Source organism: Carassius carassius, chromosome 32 (genome assembly GCF_963082965.1).
Source record: "Carassius carassius chromosome 32, fCarCar2.1, whole genome shotgun sequence".
NCBI classification, from domain to species: domain Eukaryota; kingdom Metazoa; phylum Chordata; class Actinopteri; order Cypriniformes; family Cyprinidae; genus Carassius; species Carassius carassius.
Window position 1 is genome coordinate 28,762,894 of NC_081786.1, and position 14,267 is coordinate 28,777,160.

The 14,267-nt window shown below is 35.8% G+C and overlaps 1 protein-coding gene across 1 annotated transcript in view; it reads right to left on the minus strand.

Annotated features, from left to right (window-relative positions):
- The window catches only part of stxbp6 (syntaxin binding protein 6 (amisyn)), a 40,066-nt gene that overhangs the window by 18,961 nt on the left and 6,838 nt on the right, over positions 1 to 14,267 (minus strand). Inside the window, exon 2 of the mRNA XM_059520908.1 lies at positions 9,826 to 10,024. Within this exon, the coding sequence (XP_059376891.1) occupies positions 9,826 to 9,979 (154 nt within the window). The 5' untranslated portion in view covers positions 9,980 to 10,024. The remainder of the gene's footprint in view (positions 1 to 9,825; positions 10,025 to 14,267) is intronic.

Consider the following 14,267-nt stretch of genomic DNA (forward strand, 5'->3'; position numbering starts at 1 on the left):
AGTCTTTTTTTTCTTGAGAAGAATTGCATTTATTTAGACGAATAGGGCCACTTTTACTTTCAGCCTGCGCCAGTGCAAACTGTCTTTTTGGTGTTAAAATAGTACTGTCAGGATTTACTAAAGACACACAGTGATGAATTAGCACTGAAAAGGCATGGACAGTTATTTTTGTGCCTGACTTTAGTGAATATACATTTTTAGGATTTTCCCTTTCAGACACAAAATTTATGGGAGCAGAGGACTCAAATGACTCACACAATGCCATTTACTATTATTTTCGCTCGTCAAGTCACTGGCATTTGTGGCATTATTTTGCACCCCCCAAAAATGCATGTCTTAAACCATTTTATAACAATTATTGTTGCTAGGAGGAGGCACCGCAGAGATCAGAGAGCGCGTGATAAAATGGAGAGGATTTTTTTTTCACATGTATTAATTTATTTAGAAAGCAAGAAGAACACATTGTCAATATATATCATTTGCCAAGCCATGTTATTTTTTATTTGTTTCAGGAAATAAAAGACGGCTTGGAACCCCCAACCAGAAGTCACACTATACCAGGTCTATCAAAACGTCTTGCAAACCGTAGACTTTTCAGACGCACATTTCATCTTCACTTCAGTGCCAGACACTAGTCAAATGTGTACGGAAAAGCTACAGGTGACGAGGAGCTTCAGTAAAACAACAGTGAACTATGGTCAGGTGAGATGATAGGTCAGGCCATAGGTCAATAAAAACTAATCTTCCTGTCCTGTCTGCCATTATACTGTGCAAGTAGCATGTGTGCTTTAATTGCACACATACATGCAGCGTTGCACTGTAACCTGCATCATTTCATATTAAAGTGCGAATTAAACTACTGTATATTAGCATGTGTGTCAGATCAGCAGCAACAGCTCTTAAAGTAATAGCAGCCAAATAACCTTATGACCCAGCTGCTGTGATGTGTGTTAATCAAAGAACAAAAGAAAATCAGGAATTCAAAAACTTTTACAGCCTTAAGGATTTATCTATATTTAATTTAGAATTCAGTCATGGGCAGAGATTTTGATTGAACCCCAACGGCTGAAAGATTTTACAAAATATCTGTTAACGAATAATGCTTTAAACTCAAATGTGATTATGCTCATAATTTAGTTATTTTATTATATTTTAGATTGTTATTTTGTAAATAAATTAATAAATAAAATCAACCAAAAAATTACTAATGGCTTCCCCAATCTCATCTGCATAAGAAGTTTTGGCAGATAATAGTCAATTGCTGCTTGCCAGTTGCATGGCATGAATGAAAATGTAGCGTTTTTTTTTTTTTTTTTTTATCATACAACAACTTCAGAGGAAGCTGGACCGAACCAAAATCTAGTCAGATGAAGATGGCGATGCTGATGTCATGCTTGAGAACTCCAGACCCGGATAGTTAAGGTGATCCACAAGAAGCTCGTTGAAGCAGCTCAGTGTTTTACATTTTTCAGACCAATTGCATCCAAATGTAATTTAATGTACACAGAACAGAAACCTAGAAATAGGCTTAGATATCATCAGAATATAAACTACTTAATCGGCGTTTAACTTGAATCATGTCCAACAGACATCTTTTTTAAAGCAGTGGGTAATTTACTCGTAAAACTGATTAAATGTTACATGGATTGTGAATTTGTTACAGAAATGCTTAAATGTATTTTAAAGATTGACTGACCAAATCGACTCACTTGGTTTGGCCCAACCTCAAACGTCAAGCTACGCCTACGAATTAAGTGTTTGATAACTTTATTAAATTTCTGTATGCTGAAAGGCATATTTAAATTAACATTTATTATAGTGGCGATTTATGTGACAATCGTTTAAGTTGACTTAAATTAGAAGCGGTTATTTTTTTAAATTCTAATCATTGTTCAAATTGATAGCTCTCAATTATACCATATTGATAAATGGGTAGTCAATGACTAAATATTAGGGGGAAAAAATAACATATTTGAGTAGTATTGTTTTCTGTGATAATTGCCTTCAGTCATAAAATATGCCATTAAACAAATATTACAAATATACATGCTTTATGTTATTTCTACATTAATTTGAAGATTAAATGTGAAATTATTGAAATATAAAAGTATACGTAAATACTTTAATGTAAGGTAGGATGTCAGAACAAATGTGCAATTAATTTGTTAAATTTTTAATGGAATGACAGCACCAATTATTTTATATATGTGTTATGTTATTTTAATTTATTTGGGCCAAAAACAGTCTAAATGAAATGTATCCAGTCAGAAGTCAAGGTATTTTTATTTTATAATATTTGTTATAATACAGATAGTTTGAAAGCAGATTCACAGGAAAAAGAATCAAGTGTCAATGTTAGACAGTTCATGAATTTATGACTTGAACACTTTTTTTCTGCTGATGTGCCTTTGGGAGATCCATGTAAACATCTTTTACTCGCACACAAACTGCTGGTTTTCTGTCAAGTCTATAGCATTTTTATGTGACATATTCATAAAATAAACTGTTCAAAACAAACATTATGAAAGACTGTTAGTTATTGGTTCATCCTGACTAAAGGCAGAGAGACTGAGTTGCACTTGCTCAAGAATGACTGGATGTTTCACAGATGCATAGGAAGCATTCCACTGAGAAAGATCTGGAGTATTACGTAGGTGTTAAATACAGAACAGTGAAGGTTTAAGTGTGTGCTTCATCTGAGAGCTTTCTTTTGACCAATTATTGTGACATTATAACACCAGATGCATGAGGTAATGTCACTATGGTGTCATGATGAAAAGTGTCTATGGAATCTACCATTAAACTCTCACATCTGCAACAAACATACCAGAAGTGATGCTATATTTTCATCTCTTGGAAATGTTTCTGGTCAGCTTCAAGCTGTAATTTGGGTCACATTGACAAAGTGTACATAGGGAAATGTTTCAGATGCAAAAAGAAATAATGAAGGACAAAGCAGGGAAGGTTTGAACAATACTGGGAAACAAAAACTGAACATGTGCCAAAACAACAGCTGTAAGGCTAAAACAAAAAGCCTGAAAAGACCATGTAATGTATCTCCTGGAATAGAGGGACATGTGCATGTTTTTTAATATATATATATATATATATATTTGTACTTCTATTTTCCTGTTTACATTTTAAGTGTTGTTGTAGAGTGATGGGAACTAATCTTCTGTAAAAATAGTTAAATAAATACATTAATAATAATAGTAATTAATACAATTTATTCATATATTTACCAGTATTTTACATAATTTCTAAATGTAATAATGAAAATGTAAATTATAAACTGACTCTCTCTCTCTCTCTCTCTCTTTCTCTCAGGAATGCAATTTCAATCCTGTGCAAATTAAAGTAAATAATAAAAACAAATATGAATATATAAATAATAAATATAACTATAATATATTGATTTTTTTTTTAGATATTGATGGTTTGATAGCTTCTATGGTCCTCATTTTTAGGTCACTTTTGATAAATGATTAAATATAGTACTATACTGACACAATTTAATTATATTATATATTATAGTTAGGGTTGGGTATCGTTTAAATTTGAACGATTCCGAGTCCGATTCCGATTCCTTGTTTCGATTCCGGTTCCCAACGATTCTCGATTCCGATTCTTTTAAGAGGCAGGGTCAAAAAAGTTTAAGATATTTTAAATGAGCTTAGCTAACCAACTGTCTTTCTGAAGAAAATACTCTGACTTTCTCCATCAATTTGAATTCTATGAACTTTTTACTTTTTATTAACTTTACTATGAATTTCTCACAGGGCTGTTTTCAACTACAATATAAATATCAAATCTATGAACTTGAATATTATATAAATATTATTAATTATGAATATATTTTCACGGGGGTACACTTTCCTCAAGAGAGCTTTATTTTTGAAAACCTCACAAACATTTACACATGACAGTGTATGATACTGCAGGTACTTAAACATTACCAGAGGAAGAGGAAGAGGCAGCGGAGGACGGTCGGCGCAGCGCGTCAAATACAGGGCACACATTTACTTGCACTCCATGACATCGGAGGTGCTTTATCATGTTTGACGTGCACCCTCCTATGCACGAAACAATCTTGCTGCAAATGTTGCATTTTGCCAAGATTTTGTTTTGTTTCGAAAAGTGAAGCCACACTTTGGACCGCCGACGCACGCTGTCCATGTTCGATCGCTCGTTATACCAAAACTTCCGGTGGACGCTTCTTCGTTGGTGTTCAGCGGTTTCTTCTTCCGGTCGGCGCCAGGCGGACTGTGAATCGAAACTTTTTTTTCTCTTTCTTTTAAGCTTTAGGAATCGAAATTAAAACTTTTGAACGATACCGGGAAAATCGCAAAGCTAGTCCCGGTTCCACTCGATACCCAACCCTAATTATAGTACTCCCTGGTATATGAGATTACATTTTTTACATTTTACATTTTATTCATTTAGCTGACACTTTTATCCAAAGCGACTTACAATTGCTATATATGTCAGAGGTCGCACGCCTCTGGAGCAACTAGGGGTTAAGTGTCTTGCTCAGGGACACATTGCTGTCTCACAGTGGATTCGAACCCGGGTCTCTCACACCAAAGGCATGTATCTTATCCACTGCGCCAACACCACCAGATTGGTGAAGGTTTTATCAAATGGGGCAATTATGAAAGAACTACCGCAATTCACATTGAAGATCCATCAAACTGAAGCATGTTAGGTCAAAACATTTTCTAAAAATAGACTTCTAAAGAAGACAGTTAGTTTAAGGTTACACAGGTCTGCCTCTAATGAAGCTTGTCCTTAAAAAGCTGGTTTGTGAAGTAGGCCTATGTGAAGCACGGATGAAAGAAATCATAACAGAAAAACACGAACATTCATACCAGACATGCCAACGTTCCTGAATGCCTGCAGCACAATGACACGTTTGTCTTCTTTTCTGCCCTTTTTCCCAAGTAAACATTTGGTGAAGTCTACTTTTAAAATTACTTCTTGTACAATAGCTCATCAAGAGAATGCCAAGAGTGTGCAAAGCAGTAATCAAAGCAAAAGGTGGCTACTTTGAAGAACCTACAATATGACATATTTTCAGTTGTTTCACACTTTTTTGTTATGTATATAATTCCATATATAATTCCACATGTGTTAATTCATAGTTTTGATGCCTTCAGTGTGAATCTACAATTTTCATAGAAAATAAAGAAAACTCTTTGAATGAGAAGGTGTGTCCAAACTTTTGGACTGTACTGTATATATATATATAATCTGACATTTACAGACTGATATTTATTGATTTTTTTTTTCAGGATGTGACATGACAATTGCCATTATATACAACATGGAGATCATTTCAAATGGAAAGAAAGGTGAGAAAAATGGTGAGAAACTTTGTTTATAATTAGCCTATACAACATTAAACAAAACATTACAAGCAATACTGAATAGATTTAGAGTCACTGCATGCCTAAGAAAACTGACAGAAACACAGAAGAACAGATACAGTGAGTGTGAACTGATTAATGAGACGTGTTGTAAATGTGGTGAAGAACCACACGACTCTCAGAAAACACAAAGCAGCACTTCCTCCTGGAGTCACAAGCCTATCAGATGATAAAAGCCAAACTCATGTGATGGCGGATTTCACATATTCAGTTATCGTTGAGATGTTTATCATTTTAGTGCGGTCCAGGCAAAACTAGAAAATCCAAAGAACCATTCACAAACAACTGATCCTAAATGAAAGTGCAACCCTTTTTTGAAAGACAGAGACGTTTTTAACTGGGAAGCTGCGTAAATCCACGTTCATTATCTGCGTTTATTTGCGCAACTAGTCAGTTAACAACGGCTCTGTGTAGTAACAGCTGCTCTGTGTGAAATCATGCACCTGATGCTGATTAGAGAACCGGCTTTACTGACGAGATGCACATTAACGATCGGCCGATCTCCATCGGTGCACCCCTAGTAAATTATGTAAAAAAAAATTGTTTTTAAAAAACGAAGCTTTAACACGTAAGACTCCGCCCCATAAACAATCACTAGGAAAGAAAAAAAACCAAACATTCAACCACCTCTTTAATAATGTCTCCTTGCCTTCAGCGAAAACAGTGCTACATTTCTTTGGTAGTGAGCTCAGGACTTACTCAACTTCCTTTGAATCAGAGTTCACAGAATCACACACACGTTCTGCAGAATAGTTTGGACTGTATTAGTCCTCAGTGACGGCGAGCAGTCGAGCCCCTGAGGCGCTCAGCACACCAACATCATCTATTCCCTCCACCATGATTCACAGCTGGAAGGAGACTGTGTGTTGGCACCAGCAGGGAGGAAACGCCTCCACTTGACTCATACTCATCGTAGTAATAGTTTCTGGAGAGCAGTGGTTTCCTCATGTTGATCATAGAGAGTTCAGGAAGGAACACAGGTGTTATCAATCACAAGAGGACAGATCGCAGACGGTATACATACTTCTGAAGCCTCGCAGAACCACACTTCTGACTATAGCCATAAAGTCTGGTCTACTGGTAGCTCATTCCAGACAAGAACCGCCTACTAAAGAAAACTTCTGACTTACAACTATAAATGATGGCTATGGAGGAGTAAATGTGAAATCAATAAAATCACTATGAAAGACCAGCATGAGCGACTCAATTAATGTCATAGATCATGACTGCAAACAGCTACACAGGAAAAAAATGCAAGAAGAAATTGAAACATGGGAAGAAACTTCTAGGCCGCGTCCGAAATCGCATACTTCCATACTATATAGTAGGTGAAAAACAGTATGCGAAGCCAGTAGTATGTCCGAATTCTTAGTATTCGAAAAACAGTAGACGAAATGTACCCGGATGGCCTACTACTTCCGCCCGAATTCCGTAGTATGCATAGAATGGACACTACTCTATCCCATGAGGCCACGGGAGAGGACTCGTCATACTCACATTCGCTGACGCCGCTGTTTTGAAGTGTAAGTACCTGTTCATTGTGGTTAAAGTGTAACGTTACTTGTTTAACATAATCCAAGTAATCGACTGACTTGTTAAAGTTTTACACATTGTAAACTGATGAGACTATTTTGTAAATTGAGTTTAAAAATATGTTTAATAATCATTATCGATCAGACGGCTTGTTAATAGGTGCCTCAGTTTGATCATATATCATCAGTAATGTGTAAATCCTGTTCTGATGTTACAGAGACTGATCAAACCCTACTCACTGGAAAGCATAAGTCAGTAAGTATATAAATTAAATTTAATCTTAACTACACACACTCTTTACATGTATTTATGTTAGGATCATCACTGATTTATGCTGTTTTTTTATTATAATATGAATTTCCAGGTATTTCCAGTTGCTATTTTGTCAGTTGCAAAGTGCTTAATAGCAAATAACTTTTGTAGCAGTTGTGTGCATGCACACTGATTTTGCAACAGTTTCCAGTTGCTTTTTAAACAACAACATCTTAACATCTGAAGAATGTTGTCTTGAGAATGGGTGCCAGACTTCAGAGAAATACCCATACACCAAGTCACATTTAAAATATTCTCTTTATTTATTTATTTATTTATTTTTCATTTCTACATGGATAAGAGCACAAAGCTTCAGACAAAACCACATTAACATTTAACACCAAAAGGGAATTTCTTAAGACGTTTCTATAATAATGTCAGGAAAATAAACTTCAGCAGCTTCAGTTCAGTAACTGTATGTGTACAAGATGAGGACTTTACATTTGATTATCAAAAATGAGTGAAAAACAGTGGAAATCTAAAATTTACCCCAGGGATAAAGTAATACATTTGTAAAAATTAAACTTGTAAATATGTTGGTATGATATGTTATGTGATATGTTGATAGATTTTCAAATAACTGTAATATTAATTCCCAGTTATGAGTGTAATATGTTTATGTGTATATATAAATACACACACGTTTAAATGTAACTATTTACATGTGTATTTATACATATTTATGTGATTTTATAGTGTGTATATATATATATATATATGTATATTTCTTAAATAACTAATATATGAATATCTCGATTTGACAGTCTTAAAATTACCTTCATAACTTACAGAAGCTTAAACAATAGCACTATGAGAACATGAACTGATTTGCAGAGTCTTAACCTGTTCAATTGTCCTACAGGGAAATCCTGCTCTTGAAGAGCTGCACACGGTCGTCTGGTGTGACACAGCTGTGCTCAGATTGTCACACACATGCTCTCCTGTGCTGGCTTCTGTGTTTTGAGGTTCCAGTGTATCATCGTCATGATCTTCTACAATTTGTGGATCCGCAATGTCCTCATTCAGAAGACGGAGGTTGTGGAGCACTACACAGCATGCAACAACATCTGGCACAAAGACAGGACTCACTTCCAGGGCCTTGAAGAAGAAGAAGATGGAGCACAGCTTGTCTTCATCATCCTGATGGCTCTCTCAACAATGTTCTGTGCGTGAGCATCATTGGTGTTGAATCAAAGCTGTGCAGGATTCTGTTCAGGCTCTCTGTATGGAGTGATGAGGCAGATGTGTGCACTCAAACAAGGATACCCACCATCTCCCAGGATGTGTTTTCCTGCAGGTGGATACAGGCCTGTAGTGTAAATAGGGCTGTTCTTCAGCACCCTGGCATTATACACAGACCCGGGACACTCAACAAACATATCAAGGTACTTCCCCTGGTGGTGACCTGCAGCTGAACAGAATGAAACCGCTTCCTGTTGAAATAACATTGGGCTTCACTTGCTGGAGGTTCAATTTGTATGTGACAGCCATCTATTGTGCCAGCTACCAGAAGAAAAGCTGCTTCCACTGCCTGTCATCTGTGGTGGAGAAGGCAATCAGCCTCTTCAAAATCCCCATGACTGACCTGCTCATTCTGTGCACAATGTTATGCAGCTCTTGGATGTCAAAGGCCATTGACAGCAGCCTGTATGATGCTGTTCGCAGTCTGTAAATATGTAGTTTTTGTTTTTTAGAATAAAATTTCAATAGGTTACACATTTTTGCTGATATATCTATATCTATATATATATATATATTTATATATGTGTGTATATTGTCTATAATGTATATATTATGTATTTATGTATATATTGTGATGCGTGTATATGTGTGTGTGTTTCTGTGTATATTTCTATTTCTATAATGTATTTGTGTATATATTTGTGTGTGTATTTGTCTAAGCATTCATTCAAGTTTATTAATTAATTTATGTTCCTTTTGTGTAATTTTATTTGTATTTATCTATTACAATAAATTACTTTATATCCTTATATAAAATCAGGCTGTCATTCTGTTCACAGAAGTAGCTGCTGTTATTCTGAGGTAGAAAATTAAAAGCTAAATTTATATTTAGTAAAGGATTTACAAGCTGTCAACGAAGGCGTGATCTGCGAACAGCTGACCGACGGCTGCTTTGAATTGTTAATTCAAACGACGTAAAAAAACGCAGACGAAAGTGGTAAGAATAACGAAAAACATCACCGATTTTATATCATGTTCGCTCAGTAGATTGGGCTCTTTAAATTTACGCGCTGTTGTGACGACGTATGTCACGTGACAATGTCAACATGGCGGATGTAGTACGTCCGAATTCCATTCATACTACCCACATTCACACTATATAGAACGTACTTTTCTAACGGTCGAGTAGTACGTTCAAATTTAAATGTAGTACCCAGTACGCAGTATGCGATTTCGGACGCAGCTCTAGACTTCTACAGATTTCTGTCAATTCAATTATAATCTCAGTTATACTAAAATCACTGACCGTTAACAAGAGCAGCAGTAATGGTGAAACCTCACTAACGAGGGAAGTGGTGCGGTACGACGTTACCTGATAAGCAAACGAATGTGGTGTAGTCACCAGGGCCTCCGGTAGCTAAAAACGGGATCTTTTTCTTCGTCCTCCTCTTCACCTGCACGGCTGCCAGCAGCCTCTCATCATTCGGGATAAAGAGCGCCTTGTTGAGGGCTGATTTGGCACTCATTATAGCCGATGGTGCAGGCTGGGTGACAGCAGGGGCCTCTGAACTCTGACGAGAGAGACATGGAGACAGTCAACATCTTTATACTGGACCTCTTCATACTGTATGTAACCTGGAGACGCAAAAATTTACTATGATTTATGACACATTTCTAAGTGGAGTGGTTTTGCAAACAAAAACTAAAAACATTGTCTGGGACTTGACTTTATCTATCTGAATGGACTGTGAAATGTGTGTATTGCACACCAGAATGACAGCATATCTGAATGTGATTGGTTTCAATGCATGTGTTAAAGGTATAGTTCACTCACAATTTGCCGTTAATTATTCACCCTCAAGATATTTTCTTTCAATAGAAGAGTGACAAGAATTTTTAGTTGAAACCATTCATAAAATGCCGATCAGAAACTGTCCATCAAAATTAATACCTTTGGCTCCTTACGATATACTGGGGTCTTATGAAGTGAAATAATTAGTCTGAGCAAGAAACTGAACATTATTTACAACATTATTGCCTGCAAGCCAGAACCTCAGACAGATGGTCCAGAGTAATTTCCAGTTCGTGAAAGAATCATTCTTTTGAACCAATTATTAAACTAGTTGAACCAGTTCACTGAATTGGATTGAATCATCTGAAATGGCAGTTTATGTTAGCTAATGAAGACATAATGTAAATAGTGAATGAACAATAAAAGATCAAAACACTTTCAAACAATATCCAGGGCATGTTGTAGTCCAGATCAAAATAAAAAAAAAATGTTTGAAAATAAATAGCCTTTTAAGCCTAATTATGTATTTAGTGCTGTGATGAACACCATAGCAAATACACAAAATCTGAATGGCTATTTAAAATGATTTCAATATGTTTTAGAAAATAGAAAGCAGCTGCTTTATTTATGGAGTTTACAAGGTAACGGCTGCATTCTCTGCAGTTTAGCGCCATCTGCTGTCAGAGCGTGTCTCTCTCATGTTCCTCCGTGTGCTTCTCATGCGTGCTTGTTTACATCAGAGCACACATGAGTCTTTCAAGCAGCATACAGCGGCGTTGTGCATTTTGACCAGTTGATGGGAAAAGTATTCTTAAAATGCACTCCAAATTATGAATAATTTGTAATATATTATTATTCATGCTATTTAGAAGTGCCAACAATAACAATATTGTGCATATTAATTACTGTGATATATCGCATTACCGAATACCGGCACATGTCTAATCGGTACATAAAATTTTCAAATCATCCGTTGTTCCCGACCCTCTAGTACACTTTACTGTAAACCCAAATAACTAAAACTTATTAAGATTTAAATAAGATAATCATAATCTGTGTTTGGGCACAACACCTAGAGATGACTGAGTCAGGGTTTTGTTACGTTCCTTACAAACAACATCCCATAATGCTCTTGAGTAGGTGGTCTTTTGTAGCCGTTTAAACACATTTGATCACATGAACATATACAACCTCTGAAAGGGGTCAAAAGTAGACAATAGTGGTTCAGTTGATCACAAATCTCAGATCATATTACCCTTTCTGGGCCATGGACTGTTTTTCAGATCAGCAAGAAAAAAAATGTCAATGTTACTTTGCTTTCCATTACTCAAAGTTAAGTTCTTCTACAATACCACTGCTAAAAACAAACAAACAAACATATAAACCTTAGCCTAAGAAAATTCAACTGAACAGAGAGACAACTGAACAGCCAGTAAAAATAAGGTCAGTAGTATGCAGAAATGTAATAATTAAGTGTAAAATAACACTCCATAGTGATCACTGTATACATTAATATAGATTCATCTGTCAAAGCAGCTTTAAGAGCTGATGCATGGATGATACACATCACTTTCTCAGCTGTTTTCTTTCTCTGAAGACATAACTGACTGCATTTACCAGAATGATTTAATTGAAAATTGAATGATTTTGTCATAATTGTATGGGTATTTGAGACATGACACTCTATAACAGTACAAAATGTCTGTAAAAACAGAAAATAGTTTAATTAAATTATTGCATTTAAGAACACATTAAATGATCATAAACAATTAAAAAGGAGTTAAACAAATCTTATTTAATTACTTAAAATGCTTTTTAAAGAGAGCTTGTCTTCTGGCGGGACATCTTTGTCCTGTGGTGTGATAGTACAAGTGTCACACCGGTGGACATTTTCTGACGTTTCAGTCTTTTGTGTCAATTAATAATCTTGCTATTGTGAGCTAACCTGTCATTAGCGGTTAGCAAGATACTTTTGCATAATCTGGATCCATAATTTAGGGTTTCATGCCAAAGGACAACAAATGTAACACTTTTGTAGTGGTTTCAAAAAAAGTTACATATTTGAACAATTCTGAAACAAATATACCATGTGCCCATGTCATGGGCTTCAGTAACACCACCATGAATGGGGTCATGGGCTGGAAGTTTTCTCTTGAATTGGCCGATTTCAAATCAGGATATGGTGTCACACCAGGTGTGATATGGTTTCAGAGACAAAATGTATAAATTCCTGCATTTTCAGAAAAGTATATGGATGAAAACAATGATTGGCATTTACTTAAACAGACACTTGTACAATTATGCCGGAGGTATTTCTTAAAATTGTTAATTATAAAATGTGTCATTTATTGAAGCATGCTTGAGACATATGACTATTTTGAGATTTGGCTCAAAAATAATAATAATAATAATAATAATAAATTTAATAACACCGCAGGTTTTTTAACAACAGGTCCATGTAAGACAAAGAAATGTAACCATTTACTGCATTTTAAATAACAAAAATATTAATGCTATTTATTTCTTATCTTGTGGGACAGTGAAAATGTCATGTCACATTAACAACCCGTCAAAAGCGTGCATGTGCATCCAAAAATAATGAATGTGCAGGGTAGGTAAGTTCAGCCCGATCATTTATATACTGACACGGCTGATAACCTGATTTCATTTTCATTCAAAGTGCATGTACTTACTTGCTGGAAACCTGTCAAAATAAAAGCTTGCTAAATTTAAGTTTGAATTTTAATTGTATTTTTATTTAATACTTATTTTTACATAAAAATATAATAGTATTGTTACACTTTATTCATTATTTTAGAAACAAACCAACTGAATAAAGTGCAATAACACTATTATTAATGACGTATTTTTATAGTAGTATTTAATGAGTCACCGCATGCTCTCATGAGAACCAGACTGAACAGCTTATGTGCACCCCTGCTTATATGTGAATTATTGTCATACCACAGCGCAGTTCATCTAAAATGTGCATGAATAATACAAACGTACCACTGGTACGTAATCACATTACTTTTCCTTTCTACATTTCCAAATATTCTTGGGTGTTTGTTTAAAAAAAGATCAATGAACTTCCTTCTTTCACCTGAACACCTGCAGGAAAACAGGTTTAATAGCCAATGGAAGATTATAGGCAAGTATAGAACTGCTGTAGCTTACAAAATAAAATAGAAAGTGGAGTAATCAGTATAAAGGAGTAAGTATTACTACTATCAGCAGTAATACCATTTTTCCTCTTTCTGGTCCAGAGTGAGAGGAGCAAAATAAAGAGTCAGACCAGACTGCAGCTCACTCAAAACACTTATTATTGGAGAGCAGACAAACAAAAGCTGCATGTTGCAACTGTTACCATCCTTGCATTTTTAATGTACGAGCATAGAATACATTTTAAATGACACTTGTTTTTGTTTTAAAGAGTAACTTAGCAGAAACATTATGATATTATACAAAAATGGACCAGAACAAAGTTCTGAATACTGACCTAATGTTATAAAAAGAAGAGTTAAGACGGATAGCTATCTTCAAAAACCTTTAAGAACCGAGCCCAGACCTACTCAAAAACTCATGCCGAAGCCTGAGGACACCGATGACAGCGGCATACAAGCGATTTCTGCCTGTCAACACTCATTGTGAGCTGGCATATGGGAGGCTGCACAAATTCTTGATCGCTTGTATAACAGAACAAAGAGCCACAGTCACAGTCACAATGCCTGAGAAGAGGCACAAACATCAGGCCTGGAGGCCATGCTTTTATTTGTTACCAAAAGGTCAGTGCTGCTGTTGTCTTCTTGGCACGCTGTTGTCTCCCCTAAATGAGAGACAAATGGCTCTCAGAAATCCAATTTGCAGTTTTTCCACTTGATGTCAAACTGGCCCGGTTCTCTGCACACCCTCAAAACACATGCATTACTATCCAGCAAACAGACCACATGGAGCCAGATTTACTAAACGGGGCAAATTATTACGAGAAAACAAGTGGATAGTCCTTGTGGGTGACACGGACA